Here is a 19,441-nt window from a genome sequence, read left to right on the forward strand (position 1 = left end):
TAAAAACTTTCGACTCTTCATGCCTTCCTTTAATCTAACAATTTTCGATTCTTCCCGCTTGCTCCGGGGCGAGTTCCTCAAAATCATTTACTCTCTCCTCTCCAGTCCTACTCCTGTCAATTCTCTTAACCCCATTACCCGGCTCCGTCTCTTTCGGCTGTTTCCGTCTCCCATCGCCTATCCTTACACTGTCTTCGGACCTTTCCGGATTCTCTCAGTTCCTGGCACTTCCCGAGTCTCGATCCTGTTCGGCAATTTCCGGTTCCCCGTTTTCTCTCAAGTCCCACCGCCATCCTCACATTCGGCTCTTTCCGTCTCGCCTCGATTTCACGTGCTTTGGTAGCAGAGACTACTTTCGGCTTTTTCTGGCTCATGACAGCCCCCTGTTTCTTTCTCATGTGCTTTCGGCTTTTTCCGCCTCCCCTCGGCCTCGCCCTTTACCTTCGACTCTTTCCGGCAAGCAGTCTCTGCCCCCTACTCCGCGTGACGCGGCCTGGGCCTCCGCCTCTCAGTTCCCCCTCCCTCCTCGCCCTTCCTCCCGCCTCAGTCTCTGGGCTCGTCCCGGCAGTATCGCCATTTTGTGTGAATTCCTGACTGCGGCGGGGGCCGGGAAGCCGGGGAACCTAGGGCGGGCAGGCAGACAGTCGGCCGGTCTCCGCGGCCCGTTCCCTCTCTCCCTAAAATCCCCCCCTTTTTTTAACCTCACCTCGCTCGCTCTCCTCTTCTCCCCTTGCCCCTCGCTTGCTCCATTGCGCGCGGCCTGCGCTAATTACACCCAACACCCACCAGTGTCCGTGTCTCCCGGGTCTCCGCCCCCGGGCCCGCAGGCGTGTGTGTGGGGGCTCTCGCCCCGATGAGGGCCCCGCGCCCGTGAGCGAGTTACCGCAGGGCGGGCTGCAGAGAAAGCAGGCGGCGGGCGGACGCCCGGGCCTAGGCCGCGCGGCCTACGCGGAGGTCGGCGCAGAGGTGATTCCGAAACCGAAAAAATATATACCTAATTCCCATCAGGAGCCCAGAGAGCTTAAGTGTGCCCCTCCCGCCACGCCCAAGCAGTCCTTTTTCGTGCATTAACATCCCCTCCCCCCCAAAGGAACTATGGAGGCCGCGCCCGGGACCCCCCCGCCGCCGCCATCAGAATCGCCGCCGCCGCCATCGCCACCGCCGCCATCAACGCCTTCGTCTCCTCCGTGTTCCCCCGATGCCCGCCCGGCCACCCCGCACCTCCTCCACCACCGCCTCCCGCTCCCTGACGACAGGTCAGGCCCCCGGCCGGGCCGGGGCAGCGTCCCCGGGGGGAGGAAGAGGAGGAGGAGGAAGGGGGGCGGCCGCCATGTTGGGCCGGGCCGCGGAGGAGGAGGAGGAGGAGGAGGAAGGGCGGGGTCGGTGGGTGTCTCTCGCTGGCTCGCTCTTTCTCGCTTGCTTTCTCTCCCGGCCTCATGCGTTTCCCCCCCCTCGCGGCGCTCGCCCGCTCTCCCTCGCTCTCGCTCTGTCTTTTTTGGGCGCCATGCTGAGGGGAAGGTGAGGAGGCGCCCCCCGGGCCCCCCGCGCCCGCCCTGGGGAGGGGGCGCCGGGGGGCGTTGCGGAGGCCCACCGGGGTCTTGGCTGCCCTAGCGCCGGGAGCTGGCAGCCAGCGGCCCGCCTGCCCGTCGCCTGGCTTCGGGAAAGGGGATGGGGGAGGGGCTCCCGTCCCTTTTTGGGGGGCTCTTGAGCAACAGCCCCCCTTTAGGTGTTTGGAGTTGGGGGTCTCCCAGCCCCTGGCAGTATCCTTTCTCCTGAGGGAGGTGTGCCTTGCTGTACTTGGATAGGTACCCGAGCTTTCTTAGGAGGCAGAAAGTGGGGGTTCGTGCAGTCTTGTCTCCATCCTAATGGGGGGTCATTTGGACGGGGCCTGTTTTGCACCTTGTAATTTTTTTTTTTTTGGCGGGAGGTGTTTTTTAGCTACTCCCCAGAAGACAGATTAGGGGGTGCATCCAGCCTTTTGACAAAAGCCCCTCTTGGGAAAAGCAACTTCCCCATATTTCTCCTTGGGGGGGTCCTCGCTCTTCGTAGGTAGGTGACCTGGGGGAGGATTCTCAGTCTTATTTTGGGGGGTGAGGTTTGTTTTTTTTGCCAGGGAGGGGAGAGGAAGTTGTTCCCCCACTTTCTTTTCACCCTCTTTCCGAGTAAAACGGGGCGCCATCTCTTCCGGGAGAGAAATAGAGGTTTCTTAGTGCTTTGGCAGGGGGTGGAAGGGGACACCCCCTGCCTTTTATTGAGTGCGAAATGGGACCCTCCACGCCCTTCTCTAGCGATGATAATGGGGCCAGCCCCGCGCCTTTCTGGGCGAGGTGGGGGCCCGTTTCCCCCGCTCGAGCTGGAGGCTTTGGGGTGCAGGCTTCGCTCTCACCCATTCCTGGTGGGGAAGGGGAGAAGTGGCTGGATAGTGGGTTTGAAAATGGAAGGTGGGTTTCAGCCGGCAGGAAAGCGAGTCTTGGAGGGAGTGGGGGTGGGGAGGGAAAGAGAATGCGCTGGACAGATGGCTGCCCGGACACAGCTCGGTCTCGGAGCCGCGCAGACCCTCTCTTAGACCGGTGTCTCAGCCAGGGCTTCCTTGCCAGGCTCCACGGCCCCTTCTCCCCACTCCCACCTCCCCTTTTTCCCTTTCTCCTTCACAGACCATACTTTGCCTTTTAAAAGAAATGCCACCCACATTCAGAGACACAAGTGCAGCAGTTTGGTGAGCTTTTACAAAAAAAATTTTTTTTCTGTTTTGTTCTAATTAAATGTATCGTCCTGGGAATCGCAGCCCTTCGCAGCCCGACTCCAGTTCAAGGAAATAAACAGATTAGCAAAGGTCTGTTGGCTGAGCCCATGTTGGGCTTCCGGGGCCCCCTCTCCAGGGGCAGGTGCATTACTCAAAGGTGCTTACACGCTTTATTCGACCTCTAAGGAGTTCTCTTATGTCAGAAGTGTATGTCTTACAATGGGTTGGGATGGTAAGTAGCCTCTTTTATTGAGTAATTCAATTATCTCCCTCTTTTTGTCCCTTTCCTGCCTGCCTTCTCACCTTTAGACCAAAGTGATGCTTGAGAGAATGAATTTATATGTTCAAATCAGGATTCTAACCCTGTTGAGCCCTTTTAGACTTGCACATCCTTTCAATGTTTAATTTTTAAAAATTGACGTACACAGTTTTCTCAAAAAAAAAAAAGTATTACTGTAACATGACAAAAATCTATGTAAGTTTTCAGACCCTTGGCATCTCTCTTTCCATATCAGCCCATTGTTTTGTCTCCAGCCTTCATCCTTGAGGAAAGTGGATACTTCAAGTCCATGTGTAGGAGACAAGCTTACTGAATTTGGTTTATGATATTTGAATTCAAGTTAAAGTCTCCCCCCCCCAAAAAAAAAAAAAAAAGATTGTGGTTCAAGTAGATCCAATTTCCTTGTTTTACTCCAATGTCTCTTATGGTGATGGACGTTTAAATTGAGCAAGTCATTTGTAAAGTACTGTTTAAGCACAAAATCTGTAAACTGTGTCAAGCCCCAGTCTCTGCCTGTCTCCACTGCTCTTTGTTCAGAAAGCACATGTCTGACCGTGAAAAGTTGATGCAAACGTGTTACACGCCCAGTCATGTTGGAGAGAACACCTCCAGCCCCCAGTTCCCCATCCTACACTTACAAGGAAAAAAACAACAAAAATGACTTGCAGAACCAAACACTGTACTTCTGATGTGTTTTACAAGCATAAGTTTTTCTGTTAAAAGACAAAACACGTTGAAGTTCCATCTTCCCTTGGCCCACTTTTGGTCCCTGACATTTTGCTAGAGAAATCTTTCTAACACACAGCCTATCACCTAATCCCCTCCAAGAGACTCAGTTTCCTTTTTTCCATTCTTAGGAGAAACAGTGTTCACTCATATTTAGTTGAGGAAACACGTAAACTGCATTTTGCAGGCCACTTGTTTTGTTCTTCCTGGTAATATGTTGCCAACTTAACCCCCCGCGCAGTGGTGGTCTTAGGCGTATAAAGTCAGTTATGGGAGGAAGAAGACTCTAAAATGTACAGTGTCCTGAAAAAAACGTCTGAAGCACGAATCGAACACACTATCCAGTGCACTGTGTCAGCCAAAAGGAAATTGCTCGAAGTTTCCCATGCTTTGTAAAGTTCCTCCTGCAGGGGCTAAGAAACTGGATGTTAACTGAGGACCCAAGTTTTAGAATTACTAAATTATGGAAGAATGCTTACTTAGATTTACTTTTATAAGGAAATAAGAATTTCATTTGTAAGTGAAAGTTTTAGCAGTCATTAGGTGAATTTGAAAAACATTTAAAAAGCTCTCAGACATATCACAGTGATTTATTGTTTTTGTTTCCCCCCCCCCCCCTCAAAGGAATCTCATTCATCCAGTCCAAGAAGCCCCAGTTATTAAGTCAAACTGCATTTTGGTAATCCGTGTTTTTGAAATGTCACAGTACTACCTTTTTTTTTTTTTTAACTCCCCCAAACTGATGTACCAGTGTTAGTGAAAATGATGAAATTAATGGATGTTGCAAAAGAAAAAGAAGGGTGTCACTCAGAATCCCTGATTTAACAGCAATTCTTAAACATTTGTAACTTTGAATTCTTTTGTTTTCTCTGGGTGAGAGATTTAATTTGAAAGCAAATCAAAATCCCGGTGGAAACAAACTAATTTGTGATCATGAAAATATGAAGATTCTGTACCTCAGACCCCTTTTTTATTCCTTTCCAGTTTGCTTTTCCAAAGAAAAGGATTCCCCAGAAGGGCTTTCCAATTCCCAGTCTGTCCTCTCTTCCTGTAGGGTTTTGATTTGCTCTGAAGGTTTACATTTTTGATTCTTGACAAGCCAGAATTTTCTTTACATAGAGCTAGTTATTTTAGAAAGCCACTATTGTGGTTTTGCCTTAGTCAGGAAGGCTGATCCCAAAGGAAAGTTGTTTTGCACCTGTGGCTTTCCTGGAGTGCGTCACATGTCAGAGGTGAACATTTGACTCTTGAGTCTGTTTATTTTCTTGCAGTTGAACATATAACAATTTCATGTTGGCCCTCGTTAGCAATTCATCACTTGATAATACCTCTACCTCTGCTCCTTAGGATCTAAGATCTCTTACTTACCCTGATGGGAAAGAATGGCTGTCTCAGGGTTGCTTGAAGTTGTTCACTTTTGTTATATTTTTTGTGACTATTGAGTCCTTAGAAACATCTCTCCATGTAGGCCAGATCCAGTTACAATAATACTTCTATGGCTAAAATTGCTTAATGATACTGTTTCCAAGTCTCTGGATAGCTTTAAGTCAAACCTTATTCAGACAACCTAATTTTGGTCCCTATGGATGCTATCTTCTAGTGCCATAGCAACTGGTTCTGACCTGCTTTTGGGAGTTTGAGTGACAGCAAGAGAGAATTGAAATAGTCTGGTTGAGCAAGGCATTTAACCTGTAGCTTGGCAGCATAGCTGTTGATGCAATAGGAGAAAAAGGGAAGGTTCCAGAGCTTTCTGGCAATTGGTATTTATTAAGCCAACCTAAGGACCTGTAGCAGCAGTCTGCTCATTGGTGGAGTGAATTCTGTCTGAATGAATGGTTTGAGGCCAGTTTCATAATTAAAACCTAATAGAATGGAAAAGCTGCCAGTTTGAGTGGCACATAAAGTTCACTGGGATGAGTTAAGATAAAAATGAGGTTGTTGGGCTGAGGATGTGGCTCAGCGGTAGCACGCTCGCCTGGCATGTGTGCGGCCCGGGTTTGATCCTCAGCACCACATACCAACAAAGATGTTGTGTCCACCGATAACTAAAAAAAAAAATATATTAAAATTCTCTCTCCCTCTCTCTTTAAAAAAAAAAAAAAATGAGATTGTTGGGTCTGGGCTTATAGCTCAGTGGCAGAGCACTTGCCTCCCACGTGTGGGGCACAGGGTTCCATCCTCAGCACCACATAAAAATAAATAAAATAAAGATATTGTGGCCCCCTTCAAAAAAAAAATGAGATTGTTCCAGGGGAATCAGACTTTGTGAATTTTGCTTTCCAAATTTCTTGGCCTAGTCTTCGCTATGGAGTGTTTTTGCTTTTGGTAGTACTGTAGATGAAGTCTTGATGACATTGTGCAGAGCTTATTTTGTTTTTAGTAGTGATGTGGGATGAGGTGGGCAGTTTTAAAATAGGTTACTAGTACATCACCGTCTGGGGTGATTCCTTTTTTTTAAATACCTTTAATTAATTAATTAATTTTTTAATGTGGTGCTGAAGATCGAATCCAGGGCCTCGCACATGCTAGGCGAACACTCTACCGCTGAGCCACAAACCAGCCACATGGGGTGATTCTTAATTGTTGGCAAAAATGAAGACCTGGCTTATTGGTGCTAGAATTTTTTTTTTTTTTAAGCAGAAAGAGGATATTTATTAGGAGTGTGATTTATTTCTCTGGCCAAAAAGGCTCTGAATAGAGGGTCTGTCTGGTAATTTTTTGCCATGTTGCATCTGGGTGAATTGGTGACTCAGCTCCCTGTTTTCAAGCAAGTGGTGACATCTTTTTGAACATTGGAGGTGGTGACAGGATGTGAAGGAAGAATGTGGGCTTTGGAGTCAGATAAAACCATTCAGGCCTGGTCCCTCCCCGGCAGTGTGCCATGGGCCCTGAGCATAATGCTCACTTCTCAGGGTCATTGTGGTCAAATGGATACTGCTAGACACCCACACAATACCCACATTCAGTGACCTCCCTCCTAGGGGGAAATTCTAAATAGAACTTTTACAGTCTGGTGTGTAAACAGAAGTAAGACTAACATCTGTGTTTCTGAAGAAAGTCAGTTTATCTTTCACCTTGCAGAGTTCCTGTCACTTATTTAGTTGCAAGTTGCTGATTGGGGTTGAAAGAAAGTGGAAGCCATTTTAAGGCATTTCTTAGGTGTGTCTTGAGCCAGTGCTCACCGTATCATTAGTGTTTATGTTTTGCAACTGGAATCTGAGTCAGTGTTGTACCCTGGTAGGCCTCTGAGATCTGGGAAGCCAGGGACCTAGAACCTGGCACCACTGGTAACTAGTCCCATCGCCTTAGGCCAAGCCTTTACCCTTACAGAGTCTCTGAGAGCAAGGTCTGTCCTAAATCCAGGATCCTGCAATCCCTGTGGAATTTGGCCAAGTAGGCTAAGGTTTTGTTCTTTTAGCATCCAGCTTATCCTGTGCTTTTCTTAAATGTTTTGGAGTGTGCCAAGGATCCCTTTCCTGAGAATTTCATGGAGGGCTAGGCTAAGATTGTTCCTCCCTTTACCAGGCCTCCAGTTTCTTTCTTCTCTGTCTGTCGTACCTTCTGCAGTTTCTGGCATTCATGAAGGGTACTGTAGCTCCTGCTGCTGCAGCTCCTGCAGCCTGCTAATCCCCAACTGCAAAGTAGGTGTCTTGAAAATTAATAAGGTTAGGCTCAGTGGCCAGCTCACAGGGAGATTCCTCAGGAGACCCCTTGGCTTAACAGTTAGCTAAGTACCTGGCTTCCTTGTTCCAGTCGTGCCAGATTGGATAGCGTTTCCTCCTCAGCCATCAAGCTTGATGCAGCAGGGCCCTTTCCACATGGGGTTGACCCTCTGCTGGTGGAGAGTGATGGGCAGCTGGCAAATGGACTTTGACTCCTACATTATTAAGCTCCTAAGTCAATTTCCTTTGTCTTCCCAAAGGGGCAACAGTAGCACTTCCACCTGTGCATTGTTGATGGGAAGGTCAAAGGCTGTCCTCTAGAGTCCTGCTGACTGCTTCTTGTATTAGCTCATTTAACCTCAGCATTAACTGAAAAGTTAATGTCCCTTGTTCTGGGTTCACAGAGTTAGTATGCTAGAGGCACCACTGGAATCTGGCAGCCTGCACCCTGGCTCCATCTCTGTACTCACTCTGCTGTCCTAGACCTGCAGGGTAAGTCATCATTGGGATATGAAGTCCATTTATTGATTGTCTCTGCATTTGAAAAACAAAGCAACTGAAGAGGATGGAAAAAGCAGAATGTAGTTAGTAGTTTTCTGAAACTTGAGAGGAATGTAGAGGAGGAGACTTGAGTCAGGGTCAGAAAGTTTGAAGCCACTGCATTTAGGATACCGGTAGGTCTTTCCCACAGCCGTTTTTGTAGGTGAAGTTTGTGGTCACATGACTATACTCATTTGTGTCTTCAGTGGCAGATGGCAGAGTTGAGTAGTTGGGACAAAGACCACCCTATAGCTTGCATAACTGTTTACTCATCAGTCCTTGAAAGTTTTCAGGCCCCTGCCCTTGTGTGGTGGGCATGGTGGCTGGTGTTCCTACACAGAAGCTGGCATCATTATTCTTTGGTGGGAGGGAATGGAAGGAATGAATACAGGTATTCCGTTTAGAGTGGGCCCCAGAGGATGGGGGTGTGCTACACTCTCCTGTCCCCCAGTCTGCAGCAGCTCTATCATCCCTGTCTCCTGCTCATCCTGGTGAATGTAGAGGCACAAGCCCTGGCTTTGAACTCCTAAATGAAAGGGATTTTCATTCATTAGAAGTAACTGGAGACTTCTTGAGGCCCAGAGTGGATGGAGATCACTGCTAACACGTCCCTGCTGTGGCCTGACCCAAGGGAGCTGGGTCCAGACATTAGTGTCACTTGGCTAAATGACCACTGCAGGTGGCTTGGATTATTGCCCTCCTCATTTTCCTAACAGACACCAGGGCTTAGGTTTCCTTGGGATTCCAGGCAGGCCCTGCTGCAGCACGGGACAGGAGCAGTCACAGTAACCGAAGCCAATATGCAACACAGGAGGGCTGTGTTCCTGGGAGTGCCACATTTGTCTTGATCTGCGCACCGTCACGCTTGGGCCAATTTGGAAGCCCTTGAAACACGGAGAATGAGTTTGTGACTAAAGACATAATGACTCCATCAGAGTTTTAAGTGGTTAGGTTGCTGAAGGAGGTTCCTGGGAAATTTTCTATCCTTTGTGTTAAAGAAACTGACAAAAAGGGTGTGAATGGCCGCCACAAAGGCCTCATGCGCCTGGACTACTGCGAGTGCCAGCCCAGGCTAGGTACCCCCGCCCCTGCTGGGTCCTTGGAAGCCCAGGTACTGAGATGTTGCCCACAAGGAACCCACAGGTGACTTGAAGTTAATAATTGTATTTTGCAGCTCTTAATGAGAAATTCTTTTTTTGTAATATTTAGTTTTTAGTTGTAGTTGGACACAATACCTTTATTTTATTTCTTTTTTTATGTGGTGCTGAGGATTGAACCCAGGGCCTCGCATGTGCTAGGTGAGTGCTCTACTGCTCAGCTACTGCTCCAGCCCTCATGAGAAGTGGTGTCTAAATAAGAAATTTCATGATTCCTTGGCCAAGAACTCTTTTTAGAGGAAGATAGCAAAACTTTGTCTTGGTTGAATGTATGTCGAATGGAACCAGATGAATTCCCCTGAAAAGTTATAAACAAGGTCAAGCCTTCGTCCCCAAGTTAAATAATTTGACTTTACTCTCCGGAGTATAGAAAGTGGGCTGCTTGCATGTGACCCAGCGCCTGTGCGACTTTAAGCCATCTAAAATTGGGTTGGTGTGAAAGGTGGTTAGAAAACTTTCCTTTACTACTAAGAAGCAAATTCTGGAAGTTCATCTGCCAGGAGGAACTTGGATCTGAGAGTCACGCTGCTGAACAAGAGCATTTTCAGAGGTTGGGCCAGTGAAGAATGGCTAGTTGGGGAAGGAAATGGCAACTGTGTTTCGGCAGACAAGGCTGCTCTAGCAGGCTGGGTTTCTTGGTTGGACTGTTTGAGTTCTACATGGACTGTCCACTTGCGAGGATTGTATGCTTGGTTGACCTCAGTGTGGCTGCTGTACATTTGAGGGTGAGGTGTTCCATTTCCCATTACAGGACTTCGAAACCTCCCTCCCTTGGATTTGCATTGCTTTCTGTCTTGGGATGAGTCCTATTTGTTTTTTCACTAAGATTGTTTAGATCTTCCTGTCCTCTTAGCTCCTGAACTATTCAAGTGTTCTCAGACTTTTGAATGCCACCATTCCCTTCGTTCAATATTGGAGGGACTGTATTGACCTCATGTGTTTGCATTTCTAAACATTTAACATAAGCTAGGGTTATACCCATTGCTTTATTTATGTGGGCTCATGGGATTCTCCCCAAACCCCATCCTGGAGGCTCCATTGTTGCCTTGGGATGCAGAGTGTTTAAGAAGGGCTGGGGTTCTGACTCAGTGGTAGAGCACTTGCCTAGCATGTGTGAGGCACTGGGTTCGATTCTCAACACCACATATAAATAAGTAAAATAAAGGTCCATCAACAACTAATAAAAATATTAAAAGAAAAAAAGAAAGAAAGAAACTTGTACCCCGAGCATGGTAGCATACTCCTGGTGGCTACTCCTATAATCCCAGCAACTCAGGAGGCTGAGATAGGAGGATTTCAGATTCCAGGCCAGCCTCAGCAATTTAGCAAGGCCCTAAGCAACTTAGTGAGACTCTGTCTTACAAGATTAGGAAGGAAAAAAAAAAAAAAAAAAGGACTGGTGTTATAGCTCAGTGGTAGAGCAGCCCTGGGCTCAATCCCCAGTACCAGGGAGGGAAAAAAAAGAAACTTGCTCCTTTGGGCGCAGTGGTACACATCTGTAATCCCAGCAGCTCAGGAGGCTAAGACAGGAGGATTGCAAGTTCAAATCCAGCCTCAGCAAAAAGTGAGGCACTAAACAACTCAGTGAGACCCTGTCTCTAAATAAAATACAAAAAATAGGACTGGGGATGTGGCTTAGTGGTTGAGTGCCCCTGAATTCAATCCCTGGTCCCCCTTCCCCTCCAGAAAAAAAAAAAAAAAGCTTGCTCCACAATGTCTTAGTGCCTCATTCTGCCATTTCTTGGCATGTGGATTTAGTCTGTTTTCTGTTCTTTTTTTTTTTTTTTTTAAAGAGAGAGAGAGAGAGAGAGGGGGACAGAGAGAGAGAGAGAATTTTTTTTTAATGTTTGTTTATTTTTTCTTAGTTCTCGGCGGACACAACATCTTTGTTGGTATGTGGTGCTGAGGATCGAACCCGGGCCGCACGCATGCCAGGCGAGCGCGCTACCGCTTGAGCCACATCCCCAGCCCTAAAATAAATGATTCTTTTACAGATAATTTCTGTTTAGAGCTGGGCATTGTTGCTGGTGATGGTGTTGCACGCCTGTACTCCCAGTGACTTGGGGGCCAACCTCAGCAAAAGCAAGGCACCAATCAACTTAGTGAGACTCTGTCTCTAAATAAAATACAAAAAATAGGGCTAGGGATATGGCTCAGTAGTTTAGTGCCCCTGAGTTCAATCCCTGGTACAGGAAAAAAAAAAAAAAAAAATACAGCACTGGGGTCAAATCCTTGTTCTAATCCTGCTGCTTCCTGCTGTGATTCTATGGGCAGATTTTTTTCCATCTGAGTCTTTTTGCTGGTGCTTTAAATGGGATGAAGTACTGCCTCGTGGGTTTGCTGGTTTTTGCAGTCAGAGGAATACAAGCATGGTGCTGTAGAATATTAGCATTGACGTCTACCTGCTGCTTTGGGACTTCACAGCTCCCCTCAGGTACTCAGGCAGGCTTGGGAGTTCAGGAAAGCTGGGCAGATGGGGTATGGTCTTGGTGAGTGACAAGGAGATCCCACACCCTACACTTTGGTTCTTTGCTGGGAAATTAACATTGTCTTTCCCTCACAGTCTTCTCACATTGCTGAGGTGGTCCCACTCTAAGCTTTATTTATTCATTTAAGAAAATATATTATTTTAGTTGTAGGTAGACACAATGCCTTTATTTAAAATAACTTATCTATTTTTATGTGGTGCTGAGGATTGAAACCACTGCCTCATAAATGCTAGGCAAGCACTCTGCCACTGAGCCACAACTCCAGCCCCTAAGCTTTATTTTTTATTATGTATTTTCTGGTACCAGGGACTAAACACAGGGGTGCTGTACCACTGAGCTGTATCCCCAATCCTTTCAGGGTCTCACTAAGTTGCTGAGGGTCTCACTGAATTGCTGAGGCTGGCTTCAAACTTGAGATTCTCTTACCTCAGCCCCCCAAATCACTGGGATTACAGGTGTATGCCACTGCACCTGGCCTACTCTGAGCTTTAACTTTTTTGGTACCAGAGCTTGTACCCAGGGGTGCTTAACCACTGAGCACATCCCCAGCCCTTTTTAAATATTTTATTTAGAGACAGGGTCTCACTAAGTTACTTAGGGTCTTATTAAATTGCTGAGGCTGGCTTTGACTTGCAGTCCTCCTGTCTCAGCCTCCTGAGCCATTGGGATTACAGACATGAGCCACTGCACCTAGCTTTGTTTTAACTTTTTATCATGAAAATTTTTACCACACAAGTAAAGAAAAAATGGTATAATAAGTCACCATATACTCACCACCCAGTTTCAATAATTATCTGTATTTTGCCAATTTTGGCTTATTCCATTACCTTGTCCCCCCATATCTGCCTGTTTTAAAGTAACATTTCACCCATAAATTCTTTAGTATAAATCTGTTTTTCTTTTTTTTAAGAGAGAGAGAGAGAATTTTTAATATTTATTTTTTAGTTTTCGGCAGACACAACATCTTTGTATGTGGTGCTGAGGATCGAACCTGGGCTGCACGCATGCCAGGCGAGCGCGCTACCACTTGAGCCACATCCCCAGCCCTGTTTTTCTTTTCTTTGGTACTGGGGATTGAACCCAGGGGTATTCTACCATCATCACACCCCCCCCCCCCCCCCCCGTCCCTTTAAATTGTAAGGCAAGTTGGCCAGGGCCTCCCTAAGTTGCCAAGACTGGTCTCAAATTTTCGGTCCTCCTGCCTCAGCCTTTGTGTGATCAGGATTACAGATGTGCTCCATCGCATCTGCCTAAGTTTTTTTTTTTTTTTTAATATAGGCCAGAAATCCAACTTCACTCCTAACAAAATTAATAATAAGCAGTTATATCTCAGTCAGGTTCAAAATGCTTGAGGTGATTTGAATTGGATGCCTGTGTCAGGCTGCATGCAGTCTTGCTCACACTGAAGGGAGGGGTGTGGAGGGGTGGCTGCCTTTTCTTCTTCCCAGGTGGCATTGTGCCTGCCACTCGGCTGGTGCCATATTATGGGCAGGTTTCCATGGAAATGTTGTGACATCACAGAGCAGGTTATGACTACACTTAAGAATTCTGAAGAGGGGAAGGGAAAGCGCCCATTTGCTCTTGGTTTCTGATTGATGAACTAGGTAGTAAGGACACTGAAAAACACGTGCAAGACCCAGAGATTTATTTCAAGAATTTCTTGGTTCTGAAATGCCCTCAGTTTCCCCGCGGGGCTGCTCTACCACTTCCTAAATCAGGGAAGGTCGTGGGCACAGCCCCTGAGCCAGTCTTCTCATGGAAAGGCCTGTGCCTTCGCTCTAGTGAGCGGCTGTCTGCAGGGTCAGGTTGCGATCCTCGGCTCCTGCACTTAGGCTGGTCGTTAAACATTTGAAGAGGTGGAGCCTCCTTGTAATTTTTGTGATTTTGTCCCTAGTTAATGGGTCATTCAGAGCCTACCCAGGCAATTTGTTGAGAGTCTGGGCAGTTAATGGTCATAACCCTGACCTTCACATTAACCTAGCCGCCTCATGATCTTCAGGTAACAGCCACTGTTCCCATGAGCTTCCATCTTTCTGTGTTTGCCTCTTTTCTCCCTTGTAAACCAGGTAGAGCCGCAGGCCCCTGGCCCCTCCCAGCTTCTTCCAACCCTGTTGTGTAGAGAGTTGCCATGTTGCAAGCTTTCTTCTCACAGGGGCCTTTGTCCCTTCTTCCTGGGTCTCAGCTCTCCCGTGTCTTTTCTTCTTGGGTAGTCACTGGGTTGCCTTCCAGTACCACACAGATTAGAGCTAAGGAAGGGGAGATGTTGATTTTTTTCAGTTTGATCAGCAGGATTGGTTGGGAGAGAATGGTTGGGCACAGTTGGGCCAAGTGAGTGGGAGCTTGTTGGCTAGCAGATAGCAGTGTCCCCTCAGGAAGGTGATGTGTGCTTCCTGGGCAGCATTCCAGCCATTGTAGGGTTGTCCACATGAGGCATGCTGATTGTAACTGGGTTGCTTTTTTTTTGATGCTGAGGATTGAACCCAGAAATGCTTAACCACTGGCCATATCTCCAGGCCCTTTTATTTTTTATTTTGAGACAGGGTCTCTCTAAGTTGCTTGGGGCCTTGCTAAGTTGCTGAGGCTGACTTTGAACTTGAGATCCTCAGCCTCCTGGGCCGCTGGGATTATATGTGTACACCATCTCGCCTAGTTCTGACTGGTTCTTAAAACCAGTAAGTAACTAATATTTAACTTGTGTGCCTGCCCCATGACCAGGGCTTTATTCATATTATCTCATTTAGCCTTCACAGCCCTTGAGGTAGGTACTGCTGTTATCCCGTTCTTCAGACTAGAAAACCAAGGGTTGGGTCGCATAGCAGGAGCACATGTTAGGGTAGAGGCCAAGCTGGTGGAGTTTCTTGGGTCTGTAGGAAGAAGCATGTTGTCCCTTCCACCAGCCTGCTGTGGAAATGAGATCTCATTTCCAAGTACTGTTTTTGCCAAGTCCGTGGTATGTGATGAACCCTGCATGCTTCCGGGCCCTGTGGAGTTGGCTCAGTTGGTATTGGCCAGGCCAGGTGTCTAGATCTATTTTTTGACCCAAGAGGAGGAGCAGCCAGCTCTCAAAATGGAAACTTGGATGCCATGGAAGCTTTGTCCAGGAAGTTGGAGGCAGAGCTACCTCTTGGCCTCTTTTTATTTCTTCTTGGGGGCCAGTTCCAAGCGTTTCCCAGTGCAACTAATTTCTTGTCCCTGATGGCTCTGGCAGTAGAGCCAGCTGTGGCCGTGTAGGGGCATTGCCAGTCTGGGCTGTTGGAATGAAGCGGTCTCTGTGCAGGCCGCCACTGCAGGCTTTCTCCCGCGTGCTTGTCTCAAGAGGGTTTGGCAGGTCTAGATTGAAATGATTAGTGCAGTGGGGCTTCCCCCACTTTTCTTGGGGGATTATGTCACAGTCTATTAAGAGTGCTCCCTTGGTATTTAATCCCACTCTGACATGGATTTTGCTGGCAGCCTGTTAAGTGGCACTGCTTAAACCTGGTTGCTGTTTTGTGAAGGCTGCCTTTGTGCAGTGGTGTGGATGGCCCTCAGGATTTCCCCAGCTCTCCCAGTGGGCTTGATTTCTTTTCTTTTCTTTTTTTTTTTTTTTTGTTTCTGTTGAACATTCTTTTTTTTTTTTTTTTTTTTTTTGGTTTCTGTTGAACAGAGTTTGAAGGAAATAACCAGACCTAATATTCATGCAGGGAGGGTGTCTCCTATGTAATAACCACCTGCAGAGGTTATCCTGGGACTCTGGGGGCTGAAGGCATGCCAAGACTAGATGGCACTAGGAATGCCCAGCAACCCATCCAGTGTCACCATCCCAATGCCCCTTTATAAATCAGCAGTGATTTTTTCTTCTTTAATTCCTGTTTCTTTTTCAGCTTTTCTCAATTCTAGAAAAAAAAAAAAGTTCCAGGTTCTCCCTGCCTGCTTTGTGCAGAATGTGGTTGATTCGTGCCAAGCCTGGATGTGCCCATGACTGTTAGTTTAGGTGGGGCAAGGACTCTCTCCTTGGCTGAATGCTCTGTAGGCTGGAGCTGTGTGCTGTCCTCCCAGTCTTTTTTTTTTTTTTTTTTTTTAAAGAGAGAGTGAGAGAGGAGGGGGAGAGAGAGAGAGAGAGAGAATTTTTAATATTTATTTTTTAGTTCTCGGCGGACACAACATCTTTGTTGGTATGTGGTGCTAAGGATCGAACCCGGGCCGCACGCATGCCGGGCGAGCGCCCTACCGCTTGAGCCACATCCCCAGCCCCTGTCCTCCCAGTCTTGATGAGGCCTTCGTAATTGACAGGCTTTCTTCTAGAATCATTCTGGATAGTGGTTAGGGCTTTCGAGTTCCACAGATGGTCTTTTGTCACGTCCCTCACCCTCCTATTCCTGTGTGTTAGATGTCCAGCAGCTGGTCCCTGCGCCCTGGCATGTGAGCCTAGAGTGCAGGCCTCAGCGGATCCTAGGTAGGATCTTCCGCCTGTATCATGGAGACTGCTTTGTGGATTGAGTTATAAGACAGCGATGACGTCCCTCTCAGGCTGGCCCTTTCCACACTACAGTGAGGAGGGCCGTCCTCTCTTCAGCATTTTTGCATGGACTTGCAGCCTACGCAGTCTGTCCCCTGTTTCTCCAAGGTATGGCTCTGGCCTGTCCACAGTATTCCCATCAGGGACGGGCCAGTCAGTTGCTCTGCTCCAGGCGCCATCTCGAAGTGATTGCAGAGCAGGAAGTTTGCTGTGTCACTGAGTAACAGGACCCAACCAGTTTCCCCAGTCAAGTGGGGTGTGTGTGGTGCTGGGGATGGAACCCAGGGTCTTGCACATGCAGACACACGCTGTGCCTCTGGCATGTGCTTATCCTCAGGTGGTGCTTTCAGCGTGGGCGAGGCCACCCTGGCTAGTGTTGTGGGAAGGTGCCTCACTTGTCAGGAATGCTGCCCTCTGCCCCACCCTGATCCCACCTTTGATCAGCGTCTGCCTGTAGGGGCAGCTGGGGACAACCTGGTGGTTTAGGAGGGAACAACATGAGCTGCACATGGTCACTTCTCTTTGTTGTTTACTTTGAAATAGAAGAAAGAGCTTTGTGTCCTATAATCTGTTTCAGAAGTGGCACTTGACCTCTGCCTCTGGGTATGTGCAGGGCTGGGCCACTTGGCATTGAAACAAGACCTGTCCACTTTAAAATGGCGTGAGATTAACACAGAAGCCCCTCTTGAGGGCCTCCTTAGTGTTTGGGAGCATCCCTGAGGTGGGCCAAGGGAACAGCTGGTGAAAGGGCTGTGGAGAGTCCTCAGGAAGTGGCAGTTTGTTGCTTTTCCAGAGCTCACCTTAGAGCCTTTGGGGCTCCTGACTGGCTGTTTTCCCTAAGCTACAGCCTCCCTACCGAGGTCCATTCCCCTTGGGTTATCGCTTTGGATCCTTGGCCCATTTCATTACTCTTTTTTTTTTTAATTGTAAATGGATCTTTATTTTATTTATTTAGTATGTGGTGCTGAGTATCTAACCTAGGGCCTCATGCTGTGAGGCAAGCTCTGTCACTGAGCTATAATCCCAGCCCCTACCTCACCTTCGTCTCTTTTTGTGCCCTAATCAATTGAGATGGAAGAGATTTTCATGCTTACAGTGGACCTTGCGGTGGTCATTCATGAGGAATTTGGGGCGCTTTAAAAATTTTACTTTTTTTTTTTCCTTTACCAACTTCTGTAGTTGTGAGAACTGTCTGTGGGTTTGGCTTGAAAGTTGGACTGCTTTTCTTCCTGCTCCCTCCTTAACCCTATTTCTCCCTCCCTCACCCCACCCATACATCCAGTGTCCTGCAGGTGGTGTCTTCATGTTTGGAGACTACTTTTACTTTTTAAAGTAGTGGGCCATGGGGGGATTGACAAAGCCAGGAACACTGTAGGAGGGGTCCAGAAGGGAAACGTGGAGGCCAGGCATGTCAGGAGGGAGAGAAGGCAGGGTCACCTACCATGTGAGGACCTCATTAGGGGATTGAGACATTTCTCCTCTGTGGTGTCCCTGTCCATCTGTGACCCCCAACCCCAGACCAGTAGTGGAGGCCAGAGCCTCTTCACCAGTGGTGATTGTGGGCCTTCTGTAGGGTGTATTGGTGTTCTGAGGCCTGTTTGTGGGCAACCAGAAAGCTGAGGGGTAGTCTTGGTTGAGAACCATGGCCCTCTCAGCCTTGTTCAGATGTAGAGCAGATGCTCAGCTGGCTGGGCGGCTCCAGGGGCCAAGGCCCTGGGCAGCAGGTCATTTTGCTGTGGGAAGATATAGTCGGGGTTCCCTGAGATCTGGAACTTCTGTGATCAGGCGAGTTTTGTAAATGCTCCAGAGCAGAGCTGAGTGGGTGCTGCAGGGCAGGGCTTCTGGGAACCCTCTGACAGTACCCAGGGTGAGACTTTGAATTCACATGACCACAGAACTTGCCATTTTTCTTGTTTAAAACTCAACCTATGGAAAATCCTGGTGTGGGTTTGTCCCTGTTAGTGGCATATCTTTCTCTTTGTGTCTCTCTCTGCTGGGAATGGAGCACCCGCAAGGCCTCTGAGCTACGCCCCTAGTCTGCTAGTGGTGGGGCCTTTAAATTCTAGGAGTTCTCTATGTGCACCCCTCCCAGCCAAGTTAGAATCCTAAGCACAGCCCTTCTAGAGAGGAAGGGTCTGTCTGGGGCTTGCAGCTCTTGCCCCATGGCTTTTGGGCCTCCTCCAGCCCAGAGTCCTTGGGTTCTGTCCCACCCACGGGTTCATGCTGACTTTGGGGTTGGTTTGTAGGGAAGATGGTGAGTTGGAGGAAGGTGAACTGGAAGATGATGGGGCTGAGGAGACCCAAGACACCCCCGGAGGGCCTGAGAGGAGTCGGAAAGAAAAGGGGGAAAAGCACCATAGTGACTCGGATGAGGAGAAGTCTCACCGGAGACTGAAGCGGAAACGGAAGAAAGAGCGGGAGAAGGAGAAGCGGAGGTCGAAGAAGAGGAGGAAATCCAAGCACAAAGTAGGTCCGGGAAGGCTCCTGCACCGGCCTGCCTGAGGGCACTCTCAATAATGATGTTTTTTTCGTGCCCTGAAGTGGGTAAAGACTTTTCTTTTAAAGAGCTTATGCTTCATTGCCACTGAGTGCCCCAGGTGAGGTCTTTTGGTTGGAGCACAGGGCCCTCTGGCACATTCCAGCCTTGCCTGTCCTGGGGCTGGCTGTGCCACTGCAGCCTTTAGCACATTGCTAACTCCACTTCCCTTGTCCTTGCAGCGCCATGCTTCTTCCAGTGATGATTTCTCTGACTTCTCAGATGACTCGGATTTCAGCCCCAGCGAGAAGGGGCACCGCAAGTACCGGGAATACAGCCCCCCATATGCACCTGTGAGTGGCACTGCCCAGGGCCCCGCTGAGCTACTTCTGAGCTGCACCCCTAGTCCGCCTTTAAATTCTAGCAATTCTGCCTATACTCCTCCCAGCCAAGATAGAGTCCCCAGCACTGTCTTTTCTAAGAGAGGGAGAGGGGTGGCCTCCAGCCTCCCAGGGGTTATCCTGGGGCTCACAGCTCCAGGAGTCTACAACTACCCACATTTATATGGATTTTAATTCTGTGGTGTTAGGTATTGTTTCATCCTATGTTATAGATGAGGAAACTGAGTCTTTAGAAGATTTTAGGAAGGCTACCCAGTTGTCAGTGGAGGAGCTAGGATTTGAACCCAGGCAGTGGTTGATTTCCATAAGGCCCGCTCCTGAGCCTTTTTGGCACATGACTCCCAGGGCTTCAGCAGGATTCAGTATGTTTCACTGCCTCAGGTCACAGCTGACTGCTTTCTGACATTCATAAGTGATCTTTTGTGGGAAATTGGCAAGAGAATGAAATGGCCAGGAGAGTAAATTATCTCAA

At 48.2% G+C, this 19,441-nt stretch overlaps 1 protein-coding gene across 7 annotated transcripts in view; it reads left to right on the forward strand.

The window, feature by feature from the left end:
• The first annotated feature begins 551 nt into the window (after window positions 1–551).
• The window catches only part of ZC3H4 (zinc finger CCCH-type containing 4), a 40,596-nt gene continuing 21,706 nt past the window's right edge, over window positions 552–19,441 (forward strand). The window contains exons 1-4 of one of the 7 annotated variants that reach the window (XM_081274291.1): window positions 552–966; window positions 1,091–1,256; window positions 18,339–18,558; window positions 18,811–18,921. In XM_081274291.1, the coding sequence (XP_081130417.1) occupies window positions 1,096–1,256; window positions 18,339–18,558; window positions 18,811–18,921 (492 nt within the window). In that variant the 5' untranslated portion in view covers window positions 552–966; window positions 1,091–1,095. The other 6 variants (XM_081274296.1, XM_081274293.1, XM_081274297.1 and 3 more) reach the window with 6 other exon arrangements.

Source organism: Spermophilus citellus (assembly GCF_964194105.1).
Source record: "Spermophilus citellus genome assembly, chromosome: 18".
Classification (NCBI taxonomy): domain Eukaryota; kingdom Metazoa; phylum Chordata; class Mammalia; order Rodentia; family Sciuridae; genus Spermophilus; species Spermophilus citellus.